The 13,887-nt window shown below is 36.0% G+C and overlaps 1 protein-coding gene across 1 annotated transcript in view; it reads left to right on the top strand.

Annotated features, from left to right (window-relative positions):
• Positions 1-13,421, top strand: part of St8sia4 (ST8 alpha-N-acetyl-neuraminide alpha-2,8-sialyltransferase 4) — a 14,116-nt gene extending 695 nt beyond the window's left edge. The window contains exons 2-3 of the mRNA XM_028787043.1: positions 5,906-6,037; positions 13,160-13,421. Coding sequence (XP_028642876.1) covers positions 5,906-6,037; positions 13,160-13,421 — 394 coding nt within the window. The remainder of the gene's footprint in view (positions 1-5,905; positions 6,038-13,159) is intronic.
• The last annotated feature ends 466 nt before the right edge of the window (positions 13,422-13,887 follow it).

Here is a 13,887-nt window from a genome sequence, read left to right as displayed (position 1 = left end):
TGGTGGTGGTGGTGGTGGTGGTGGTGGTGGTGGTGGTGGTGGTGGTGATGGTGGTGGTGAAAGATACATAGGCACAGGATGGTGCTCGCCAAAGAAGTCACTGCAGAAGTGTCAACAAAGAACGTGTGCCCTTGTCATTTTAACGCTCCAGCAGAATTCAGAAATGTTTTTACTCTTCAAGCCTTCCCTTTCCTTCCTTCTGTGTCCTGCCAGTCTATGAAGACAGTATAAAAAGCGGCGTTCTCTAAAGTTTATCTTCACGGAAGTGAAATGGGTCTTCTGTACTCTTTTTCTGTTTGTTTGTTGTTGTTGGGGGAGGGGACGCCTGTGAGATGTATTTTCTTTCTTTCAAATTAGACATTTTGGTGTCAATAAGGAAAATTCCTTATTCACTCCTCCATGGATAAAACTCCTGGGTTTCATGATTACAGTTTTAGAAGGGAACTGGGAACTGCGCGTTTGAGTTTGTCAAGATGTGTTCAAAATCTCCGCCCCATTAAGTTCTGTAAATATCTCACTTCCTTCCTCTCTCCCCTGGCGTCTCTGCCTTTGAAGTCTATCCAGAGCAAAGCGCCTTGTAACTTCTTGTCTCTGACAAGGCTTGGAAGCGCTATTTCTGAGGATATGGTCCTGCGTGTACAACTCTGTTAAAAGTCCTGTTTCGGAAATCCTTCCAAGTCTGGAGGTTTCCGCAGTCGGAAACTGCACTGGCTGAGATTTCCTTCTGCTTTTAAATTGTTTCTGACATTTTTAAAAACGAAGAAGGATGCTTTGCCATTTCTGTGTGCGCGGTTTTGTGTGGGGGCGGGGCGCAGAGCTTCTTAAACGCACACTATGAAACTTTACGCAGCTCTTTTCTTAATATCCGTGCTCCTCTCTGAGTAATCAGTCACAATTAAGTGAGTAAGATGCAGGTGTATCCTCCCGGAAGGACTTGCTGTATAAAGCTAGCCTAACAGTACTAGGCTCAAAGGGGACTGTAGAAGAAAGGAAAGCTTCTAAGCTGAATGGTCCTTATGCTTCAGCAAACCTATTCAAGGTCTGTATCAGAGAAAAATAGATAGATAGATAGATAGATAGATAGATAGATAGATAGATAGATAGATAGATAGATCCTGTGAAGTCGTTTACATAGAAGTGGATGGTTTGAAAAATCCATGTCAATGTTGGAAAAGATAAATTGGGAGGGGTGTGGACATCCCCAGCAGACCTGTTTTTGCCAGGCAGACAAAGGGGTCTTGAAGGTGGTGAACCCGTGCGTGGGAATTCCTGAAAGAGGCGGAGGCTGGGACTTGCGAATCGAGGCTCTTTGTTCCCTTCTGAACTGATTGGGTTCCGATGAGCCGGCGCCTAGACAAAGCAGGCAAGCTTCTACAGGACTCCAGTGGTTTGGGACCCTAGCGAGCAGGAGTGGGCGTGGCAATAAGCACTATGTCCAAATGCTGGAAAGGAATCATTTCCTTGGTCGGATAAATTGCCTCCAGGAAGGAGGCATGTATCCCAGGTGCCCCAAAGGAAAATAACAGATCCAGGACACCCCACGTTTCATAGTGACGTTTCTTCTGTGGCCCTTTTCTGGAAACCTATGGAGGGTGGGCACAGCCCTGGCAGCAGAGGAGCTGCCGCCCCACAGCCACACAGTGCTTGGGTAGTTCTACTGAGCTGTGCCTCTGCATCCTTTGCAAGCTAAGCTGGTTCTTTCTTTCTAGTTCCTACGAGAAAGCTTGAGGCCAGCGATTGAGTTATCAAAACAGGAAGAGAGGTGTGCCAGTGCCTGTGTCTACCTTTTCTTCTAAGAGAACTAGTAGTCAGAGCAGGATAATGAGAAGGTGTGTGTGTGTGTGTGTGTGTGTGTGTGCGCGTGTGTGTATCATTTCTGATAGAAGTCAGCCTGACTTCATTTGTGACAGTCAAACAAACAAACAAACAAAAAAACAATCACGTTCAAAGCTCCTCCTCTTTAATTAAAGCCCAAAATTGTAGTTTTTTCGAACAAGGCAGGGACCCAGTTGTGGAGACAGTCCTCACACACGTGCTGAAGAAATCCTGACTGCTGTGGGCCTCCAGACTCGGGCACAGGGTGGGGCCACTGTGGCCAGTATCCATGAGGGGTAGCTGGGGTCTCTGGGCTTTCATCCCCCTTATGCTGGAATGAAACGTTCAGAAGAAAAGCTTGTGACCTGAGCACATGATTTTCTTTCAACTCCCCAACAGTGCCTCTGGTGGAGCATTTGACTCATCAGCTAGCCCACCATCTCCTCTCTGTTCAAGCTTATAGAGAGGCGAGTTTTGAAATGACTTAAAGAGTAAAGGGGCCCTGGAGGCCAGATCAAAGCTTCATTTAAAAGTGAAATCATAGAGTCTGGCTACAGCCTTTGGGGGGCACTGCATGCCTTACCAGCTGGCAGTAGCTCCAACCAAGCCCTTTAATCTTACATCCCTCTGGGTTCAGAGTCAACATCCCCACCACCACGAGTAGAGTATTTCTCACTAGGAGGTTTCTCTACCCAGCCATTTCTTCTTTAGCAGAGTCCTCACTGAAGAGTCCCCAAAGAAGCACCACTCACTCTTCAGCATCAAGCAGTCATTGTATGCAGCAGGAAAACAGTAGCGGAGAAAGGTTCCTGTTCTCTATATAGAGGAGCATGAGCAGTGTGCTCAGCATGAGGAGGGAATTACTCCCAACAATCTGAGTGATAATCACTGACCACCTGACGCTGCCATTTCCTTCTGAATAAACTTTAGCGATAGAAGGGTTTTGTTAACGAATTTACCTTGTACTAACACTGGTAGTATTAATTGGGTCATTTTTTCCCACATGCTTTACGTTTGTCCTACTTTTTCACTTTTGGTGTGCTCACCAGAATGTACTGGAAATGGGTTTTAAGTTTCCCACATGTACTACATAAGCAAACCTATCTAGTGAGGAAAGAATTTGAAAGTGTGGCAAAGTTCAATCATATATAGATGCTACTTTGGATTAGCGTCCCTGAAACCTGCGTGGCAGAACTAAAATGAGTATACTTATCCATGCCTCTTTCACCCTCAAGGCTGCTTACATTATATTAGTAAACAATCAACAGTTTTGAATTCTGCCATGTATAAGGTTGATTGTAAAGCTAAATGCCAGTGCTTAGATTATAACTGCATAGGACACGTTACTTTTAAATTGTTTCAAAGTAGAAGACGTCTTTGTAAAACAGTATCCCATGGTTTGCTCTTTACTTCCCAGATTAATTTTATAGATACACTACACTATATCTCATCTTTATTTGTTTGATACTTTGGGGATAAAATATAGACTTATCCACTGCTTGAGTTCAGACTTAGTTTGATTCAAGTCTTTTGTTGATATGATCTTTTAAAGTTTAAATGAATGAAGAAGGTTATTCTAGTCACATTCATTCCAAAGCTAAGTAATCAGTATCCTAAAATTCTAAGATACTGAAACCTACTATCCAAAAGTGTACTAATCATCTTTGTTGTGTATCTCAGAATTGACAAAATAAATTGTTGCAAAGGCTAGAAACTCATACCAAACAGAAAACAATAACAAAAGATTTGTGCATATTAATGGACTTAAGTATGGATATTCCTAAGAGTGGGATCTTATGTATGATCATCTTTGTTGAATTTTCATAACACCATACGAGTAGGAATACTGCAAAATCGCATTCTTTAGCGCTGACTGGTTTCTTTGATGTCTTTTGTTTCTTCCCTTTTAAAATTGGATGTTGAATGTTTTGTAGATATTGCTATGCAAAAAATGTTTTTAGTGCAGCTGTTTGGAGGTCATGTCCAAACTAGAATGAGAATCAAGCAGCGGGTGGCATCTTTCTTCATGCCTTGAATTCATGGGAAGGGAATCTTTCTTCAGACAGAGTAAAACCAAGAGTGTGTAAAAATATCCTTTGGGAGCTGGTTAAATTTGCAGGAACAACAACAACAAAGAAGTATGCTTTACAGGGTCAGATGATTCCTTTGAGTGTAAAGGAGAAGTTTGATTACTCATATCCATTTCCATTCAAGGTTCTTTCCAATGATAAAAGCCTGACCTATGGCCAATCACCAATTTAATAGAAGCTGCTCAGATAGAGAAGTTAACTGTTCTCAGAATATGCACTTGTACTGTTAAGGCTCCATAAGACTAAGTATATCATCATAAAAACCATTGTAGGTAGGAATTCTACACATAATTGTGAGTGCCACAACACTATATAAATTTTAAAAATTCAATTGCATGAATAATTTTACTCCCATAAAAATATACTAGGTCTCAGAATTATTATTCTAACCTTAGCAATCTATGGCAGAAAAATGATATTGGCAGTCATTAAAGGAGTGATGATTGGACAGATCTTTGCCTCTTCTCATAAAAAGAATGATAATTTATGCCTGCTTTAAGGTGTACACTAAAGTGTGAAGGTTAACTTCTGTGCACATCCACAATCTTACTCATATGCAATTATTATCATTAGAAGTATAATATGAAAATTGATATCTCTATCACTGCATAGTAAAATGTATTCTGTTTCCTAACATCCTAAATGACCTCTGTAAAATGACTATTATTAGTCTTGCACAGACATGCAAATGTGTAATTTCCATCAGTAGAACTGTGTAAAATATTAATTTTTATAGAGTTTCAAATTTCACAGGGAGTGGTTTCATATGATTTCATAAATAGCACAGGGAGTTGCTTCAAATTAAAATTACATATTAAGAAAATAATGCAAAGCAAGTACCAAACAATAAGCCTCCAGTTTTAGAATCATCTAACAGCTGTTAAAAAGCAATGTTCTTATGAGTAGAGAGAATATTCTAGGTAATACACACACATTCATACTTGGTGGTTTTGAACAATCATGTTACATTTTTAGCAATGCTATTTAAAGGAAATGATTAAACTAATACAAATATTGAAAAGACTAAACTTTTTCTTCCTCTGCCATAGTTGATTGCCTTCTAGTAATTATCTGAATCTTTTTTTTTTAAGCAGAAATCACAAAGGAAAACATCTATTCAATAGTCAACTGCTTGGCTCTACAGGTCCTTATAGTATAAATGATAGGACATACATTTCTCTCCATCACGCACAGACCAAACCCCAAACATTACCAGTTCACATGGTATACTAGCCAAGGGTATATTAGAGATGACTGTAAGAGTCAGTCGCTCTTAATGCAATACAAAGGCAATGAATATATGAACTGAAAGAGTTTTCTTCTCTGTTTCTAGGGAATCTCATCTTTACAATGTTAGAAACCAATTCTTTTTGAACTGGCACATCAACCATGCTTGAAAAGTTACTTTGTTATACAGAAAACCCCATAACCATCACAGTCCCTGCATATTGAATAACGTTATTGTTGTTTGCCAAGGTTAAGTGCACAGTGACCTTAGTGATGTAGTGCCCAAGAACACAATGCCAATGCACCATGAAATCAAGCATGCATGCGGATCTGCTATGCACATGGTTTTCTTCGTAGTCCTCAGCAAAGTATATTTCCAGTTCTTTTCTATGTCTTCTTTGAAACAAAATTAATCTTGGCAGCAAAAGTCATAGGCTTGTAAAGTAAGTAACTGACCAAACATCCTGCCTCTTATTGTATAAGTAGCAGTGGAGGTACTTCGTATTGTAGCTTTGATGAGAGTAATAGTTTCTTAAATATCAGGAGGTCTGTCTTATATGAAAGATTATTTTTCAAAAATAAGAGGGGGTGGAGGTTTGCTGTGATAATGTCTGTCACGTGACTCCTGAAGCCCCTCCCAGTCTACTTCTCTTTTCTACTAACTTATGAAAATAATATGCCATGCTTACTCCTTAATGTATATAGAATCGTGTATGACGTCACTTAAGAAAAATGCCTCTGATGTTCATGCACCTGGCCTGTCTGTCTTTCAGAGATGGTGAATTGTGTTTGAGTAGATCACTTATCAACAGCTCTGATAAAATCATTCGGAAGGCTGGCTCTACCATCTTCCAACATTCCGTACAAGGCTGGAAAATCAATTCTTCTTTAGTCCTGGAGATAAGGTGAGTTTCTTTAATAAGCCAAAAACTATCACATCATGTCCTTAAAGAAGTTGGATTTGGCAAACTTATATTGAACACTTGATTTATGGCTTAAGTTTAAGAGCTTAATGAAAAAATGAATCAGCTATATTTAATGTTCCTCATGAAAGAATGTGGAACCATAAAAACAAAGTCATTTAATGATCACTTTTTTTTCAAGGATGATAGAATTTTTAATATACTATCCCACTATCAATAGAGAAAAATATTGAGCTAAGTCCTAACCTTTAACATAATTTTATTCCATTGCATGGAATGAACATTCATTTTAGGAATCATTTTCTTACTTTTCTATATTGAGACTTCAATTTGATCTGACATTTAACTAGATAGAACAGAGGTTTCTTGACTCCTATTGTGTTTTAACTATAGATTGATTTGATTTATTAAATGGTTATGCCGGTATAAGCTCAAGAGAAAAAGAGAATAAAAAGTCAGAAAATAATCTTGCTACAGTTCTGGCTTGTTCTTTGCTAGACAGACATGTTAAGCTACAATGAATTATTGAAATAAACCCAAGGACTCTTCATATCCATTGCAGCTCTCTCCTGTATTTCAGTTCTAAAGTTAATGAGAAAATGGGCTATACATTCCCAAATGCAAAGGGATAAAGAATCTTATTTTCCTTATACTTTCATTCCATCATTGCTTTGGTTGGTACGCTTAAATTAGAGCATTTTGGTAATTCAGAACTTGAGAAGTTTGGGAGAACATGTCTTTTATATATAAAACCATTGCTTTTTATTGTTTACAAAATACCAACCCTTCATGGATGAGATATTAAGATAGAAATTTTGTTAACAGTATCTGACTAATTAGAAAGTGAGGGTCTCAATTACTTCTCAGCTTGATATTTTTGGGCTCACATGATTCCTATATCATCTCTCTTTTTCTCTGGCTCCCATATCTAATTCTTCATCTAAATCTAAAATAAGTTAGCCATAATAAATCCTAATTATTAGGAATGAGCTGATAGATAGGCATAACATTGAACCTCAGAAGTTGATGAAAGAGAAAAAAAACGTGGTTGGTTGAAAAGAAAAGTTATTTACAATCATGATTTAAAAGCAACAGTGGTCAGGCAAGAAACCAGTCATCGAAGATGAGGCTGCATGGATGATGCAAAGGGCATACAAAACAAAATTACAATAGTTTGATTAGCATGTCTAGCTAAGCTTAAAATGTGTCATGTATGTGAAAATTTAAAAAGTTTATTAATTGAATACTACACCTTCATAATTAATACATCACTCTATGCATTCCTAATGTCTATTCAAATACAAATAATACATGTATTCATGGGACTTTAAATTTATAGTTTGCTTTATAGTAAGCTATCCAATCTAAACGTGTTAAATATAAACCGACTATAGTGCTTCCTCTGATGGAACTTTACAAACTAATGAATGCTGCAATTGCAATTCTGAGGGTGAGCTTTTTCAGCTAAGAGCTGTTAATATGAATGAATTGTTACTACAGGCTGTTTGTATTGTTCCGCTTAACAGTCAAAGAGGTAAATAATGTAACAGTGAACAAGTATTGAATAATATATACACAGTTGTCATTTGAAAGTAAAGAATAATTTGTAAGTTCATTATTGTGTGATGTGCAAACAGTTCATAAAAACTACAATTGCCTCTAGCAGCAGTGACGATTGAGTATTAATCAGTTTGACACCTGTAATAAAAGAGTGAGGATATGAAAATATCTTGTTGTTCAGCTCAGGTTCTACAAGTCTGTTGTTAGCAAGCATGTCTGTGAGAGGGTGGCTGGGTCACGTTCAAGTTTTTCAAAATTCTACTTTGAATTTTTTTGTTTGTTTTAAATAGTTGAATCCAGCTTTATGGTCTTGTTTATTATTAAATTACTACAATATTTATAATGTTTTGATGATATTTCTAGTAAATGCTTTGTTAATTTGCATTAACATGTGTAATCGTTGTGTAGGTCATTTCGTTCTATTTTTAGTTGTGAATTTTGCTTGCACCCTTTCGTCCTTCTGCTGATTGGTCTGTAGCTTTCCTGAAAGCATCAGGTAGTGAGTTAGTAAGCGACTGTATGGTGGAGAATTGTCTCAGGTGGTTTGAGTTCATTATACTTTGAAATCCACAAAGTTTACGGAGTCAAAGCACTTCACAGACATAGTCACAATCAAAATTATTACCTTGTTCTCGATGGCTTATATTGTGAAGATTTTGTTACTATTATGTTCTTAAGAGTTGACACATTTAAGTTTCATTACTTGAGACTAAATCTGTGAAGGCTGTCAGCTTCTGTTTACCATCTGTCTCAACCTATTTTCCGTATTTTGGTTCTTTATTTTCTCAGTTTTCATACATTAACAAAACCCTAAAAATATCCAATGCCAAATAAGGGTGTAGAAACATGAAATCAGCTCTCCTCATCCAAACAGTCTAGCCAATAATTAGTGAAATATTTTGATTCTTAGTGTAATATTTCTTAAACATATAAGACTGGCTAATTAAACACAAGTGCACGATTATATGTGTTTCATGTAAAACAAATGGCATGCTGTTTCATTTATAGATTTCTTTCATGGAAAATGACACATACAATCTTACACCATCTTCAACCTACTGTGTTCAGCAAATGTCAATAACGGTACTCTCAGCTGAAGAAGTTTATTTAGCAGGAGCAAGCATTCCCCTTCAGTGCTTTATTTTAAAGTGCCTGTCTTTTAACAGAGCAAGTTGTGGACGATCATATTTTAGTACTAAACATAGAGCCTCTTTATGAAGTACATGATATGTTTTTGCTTAAAGATAAAAATAAATTTTGATCATCCAATTTTACCAATTTCATAGCCAAGTATGAAATAAAGTTTTAAAATACAGCATTCTTCACATATTTTGAAATAATTTAATTTTCATGTACTATGATTATTTAGGATTTTTCCTTTTCAGACCAAAACATCTTTCCCATAACCTTTCCCCAAGTCCTGTATTACTAAGAAATGAAAAGACTTTATTTAGGAAAAGTCATGTGAGGATGTTTTTTTCACTTCATAGGCACAATAAAGCATACAGAAATTTCTTTTTCTTTTCAGTGAGCTGCGTTATGGTGAATCAATATGATATTTTTAACCATCGAATTTAGAAACACTGATTCTCTCTTTCCTCTCCTCTATTTACTCTAATAAAATGAAATTACTTACATGATGATATATGTTTGTATATATAACCCAGTTTAACTTTCAACTTTTAATGTGTTACTCAAAGCTTCTGGTGAGACAAATGTACTGTCAGTGAAATTTCACTTGTCACAACACAGATTGTTGGTACAAAATATACAGAGAAGGAAGAAGGAGAGTGGCATGTGGTGGTGGGGTAGCTATATTTAACGTTTCACAAATGAAAACAATGAGTAGTAAATTAAGCCTCTAGGACCCTGCAGCTGCTGTTGTAACCAATGGTTGGTATCGAAAGGGAAGTTCTGGTTGCAGACTCAGTTGAGAAATTTCTGTGTAGAATCTTTCCTGTCAGTTTAACAGTCCACAAACCTTTTGGTTGAAACTAACTTTGTCTTTAAAAAGAAAAAAATGTATTTTGTGACTAATATTTTCAGTCTCATTGAAAATGAAATGTTTTCAATTTATTTTCAGTTACCATTAATTTTAAAACAGTTGCTCTAAAGTTGGTGTTAGCTTAACTAAGAGGATGTGACAGTCTAAATTGGAGTGACCAAATGACGGTGGAAGATCTAAGAAATATCTTAATTCTCCTTTATTTATTTATTTATTTATTTATTTATTTATTTATGTTTAATATCAGACACATTCCCTGACTTTAAATATCGGTTAGTGGCATGGCCACATACCGCGAAAATGTGCAAAGTTACAGCTTGAATACTAAATACACTTTTGTTGCACTTCGAATGTGTGGTCTCAGAAGCTAAGCTGGGCTTCCCTTTATTTCTCAAGCAATTTTGCTGACTCTGCTGTTAAACAAAATTAAATTCATATTGTGTTCTAAAGGAAACCATTCATGACTTTCTGACGAAACTTAAAAAGTTTTTCAATTTACTCTAAGAAGAATGTCTCTTGTTTCTTGTGACATTGAGATAATTGTATTTATGTAACATTTTTCTCTCTCCATCTTTTTGTCCTTTAAGTGATGACTATGTTTAGGAAATTCACAGAATCTCTTATGTTCCATTGCATATGTAAGCAAATAGAATGATTTTAGCCTTCTAACTTGAGAAGAATCTAACCGTTCCTCACTGATTCCAAAAGCGTTTGTGTTTCTAAGTCACAATATTGTTCATTCATAATAATTATTATCAGCATTTCTATCAACAATCTTACTTTCAATAACTTTTCATGCAAAAATTTCAGCCCTAAAAATGTGAATTAAATGATTTTTTAAACATAAGAAGTAAAACATTCAAAAACTATTTAAAATACTTCAAAGTCTCTTTCTTTTAAATTTCCAGGTTAAGGTTGCACATTCTATATTCAAAATGTTTTAAATTTTATCTAAAAGCATTTTTTATTTTTAATCTTATTAGTCTATTACACTTAGAATTTTATTGCTTTAAAAGTAACATTGTTATTTTTTGACTGATGCTTTGTAACAGTAAATTACTGCTAATCCTATCACCTATAATTAGAATGATTCATAACGTTCTCATATGTGCTTAGTAACTGTTTATCTCATTGGCTACTATTTTCTCCCAAAAGTTAGTAAGCCTACTCATTTTAACATTTTAACTTTCAAAGCACCATTCAAACTTTTCCCCTAAGGGTGTGTAAAGCACTGGTGTTCTGCTTACTGTGCATCACATTTTGAAATGATTTGGCTTCTAAGTTTCTATTACCTAGAAAAGACGTTTCTGTAGGAAAGTCCCTCTTGTCAGTTCCCATGCCAGCAAGGGTAGCGTTTTGATGGCGAGAAAGGGAGTTTCGCTTTTGGATTTCTAAGCTATAGAAACCTCTTTAATACCTGCAGGTCCTATCTATGTATCTCAAGCTGCCAAACATGCTACTGCTTCTGAGCACAATCTTTAAGTGCATCTGTGACAGTCTATTTCAGTTTTGTTCAAAGGGAAACAGTAACATCACCCTCTTTGATGATTTAACCACATCCGTGCAGTTTTTATCTTCAAGACAACCTTGTCATCTTCACAGCAAACAAAAAATTGTGTTAAAATATAGGTGTCAAGCTATTCTCATTTCCTCCCAGGTAATTAAACAGAAGTTAATTAATGAGTATGGAAGACTATGGTGTCACTTTGATGGTAGATGTTACCATTTGTGGAGAACAACTAGATCCTTGTAATCTGTTGTTCTTAGTAATGAAACTTACTCAGTGTTGTATAGCATACACCATATTAGCACAAAAGGAAAATAGGTCTCTTTTATCTTACATACTACTAGGCACTGACTTTTATCCCTGTGAAGCTGGAAGCTTGGCTTAAGAGCCCATTGGTAAATAAAGTTTGCTTTCCAGCCTCTGTTACAGACTTTTTAGATTGCTTCTTGGAGCATTATGATTGGTAGCTGTGGAATTAAGTAATCTTGGACTCCTATAGACCACATCCTAAAAATTTGTCAACATCATTTCCTCAAAAGCTACTAGATCCCAGTGTATTTCCCTGATGTTGGTTACACACCTGAACGGATCCTTCCAAAGACTTCCCATGAACACAGACTTCTTTTCAGGGGTTTAAAACTGTCCTAAATCATCTCCCCATCCCATAACTCAATCACAGATATCTTGGAACATTTAAATCTCTCATTGTACATGGAAAGATAATTTATCACATTTATTTGGACAGCTATAATTTATATTCACATTTTACCAAGCAGGTTGCAGGGAAACATGATAGCTACAAATTGCGTAGCCTAACAGTTTGGATCACAGATCCTGTCAAGACACAGATTCCTTTCTTTACTACCTGCCACTTGGGCATTTCAGCTCTGATTCTCCTATTTTAGCACCTAAAGAAAAAAAAAACCCAACAGTTAAATACTTTTAAACCAGTTTTTCATGACCAGTCCATTTATTATGTACAATATTAAGCTTCCAAAGTTTAAAAGACAAACTATCAGGTACCTTTTCTCTTTTGTCACAATTCCTCTACCTTCCAGCCAGTTATGTCAATTTTCTCATAGTCCGTCATCTATTTAGAATATGCACATATTCGTATTACCTTAGCATCTTATATCTTGTGATTAATCTATACAATAGATAGAGGAAGGGTTAAATTTTTAAAAATTAAATACATGATGGGTGTAAATTCCAGTGATGAGATGAGTTAGAATTTTTTTCTCTCATATGGTCATACACAAGATCGTTTACAGCCAACTTACAAAGACCAACTCAACAACGCAAACAACTAAACTTGTTTAAAAATGAGGAAAGATTCTAATTATCCAGGGCACACAGACAAATACAAACAAACAACTCAAACAACAACAACAACAAAAGTGAATGTTTAAAGACAAAGAAGATATGAAAGAACCTAAGAATCATTAAATATCTCTCATATATACAATTGATACTCTATCTAATCAGGACTTCCTGGACTGAATCCATCCTACTTCTTGGACTTGTCAGTGTGAATGAAAACCTACAGACATATTTAATGTGCCATTTGGATAAATGTATTTTGGGAGGATTTGTAATAATTTAATATTTCTTTCAATGGTCTGATTCAAAATAACTTCAAGTTAATACTATTCATCTTGTATAATATTAAATACAAGCAATGACTTAGAAAATTGAGAATACGAGGCAATGACCTAGTTGTACAAATACTGTCCCTAATGAGCAACACTTTACCTAGTGAAGTATTTTTTAAGTATGTTTTCACAAATGGAGTGATTTTCTTACTTTAGCAATAGATGTATACATTATATCTATTCACAAAATTATTCTAAACTCCTCACACAGGAATTAACAAAAGTATATTTTCTATAGCATTTACTTGATTTATTTACCACCAGACAATTTAAGAGTAGTAGTTACCAGTTTATATACTATATACTGTGGTAGAAATGGGGACATTGGGTCTTAGATATTCAGTCCTTAATCTAAAACTTTGCTTGCTTTCCAAATACAGGAAGAACATTCTCCGTTTCTTAGATGCGGAACGTGATGTATCTGTGGTCAAGAGCAGCTTTAAGCCTGGTGATGTCATACACTATGTGCTGGACAGACGTCGGACACTAAATATTTCTCATGATCTGCATAGCCTCCTTCCTGAAGTTTCACCAATGAAAAACCGGAGGTTTAAGACCTGTGCTGTTGTTGGAAATTCCGGCATTCTACTAGACAGTGGATGTGGAAAGGAGATTGACAGCCACAACTTTGTAATAAGGTAAGCATCCTGCTGCTCTGTGAAACTACATGTACTTCAATATTGTTTTACCTAGAACACTGTAAGAAATGCTCAAGTTTCACATTAACATTGAGAGTTATTGGGAATGCTACTGTTTACATGGGATATATTTTATGGTGGTAGTGTATCCAAACAACCCTTTATTTTGGATTAGAAATTTAATTACTGTATCATTGAAAGAAAAGTTGAATACCTTGTCACACTTCACAAAAGATTTTGAAAGTATGGGCAAGAACTATATTAGCACTTAGAGAGACAATCAATAATTTCTTATACTTCTTTTAAACTTTAAAGTTTGGTTTCAGACCTCAAAGGGACTGAGGTGCATATTTTAAATACCAAAGCTGACTTGACCCTCCAACCTCCAGATTCTCCCAACATCCCTCAATCCCTTACCACAAACTCTCTCTCTCTCTCTCTCTCTCTCTCTCTCTCTCTCTCTCTCTCTC

Source organism: Grammomys surdaster, unplaced genomic scaffold (assembly GCF_004785775.1).
Source record: "Grammomys surdaster isolate TR1022 unplaced genomic scaffold, NIH_TR_1.0 125604, whole genome shotgun sequence".
Taxonomy (NCBI): domain Eukaryota; kingdom Metazoa; phylum Chordata; class Mammalia; order Rodentia; family Muridae; genus Grammomys; species Grammomys surdaster.
Note: the sequence above shows the minus strand (reverse complement) of the source record. Positions and strands in the feature narration are given on the sequence as shown.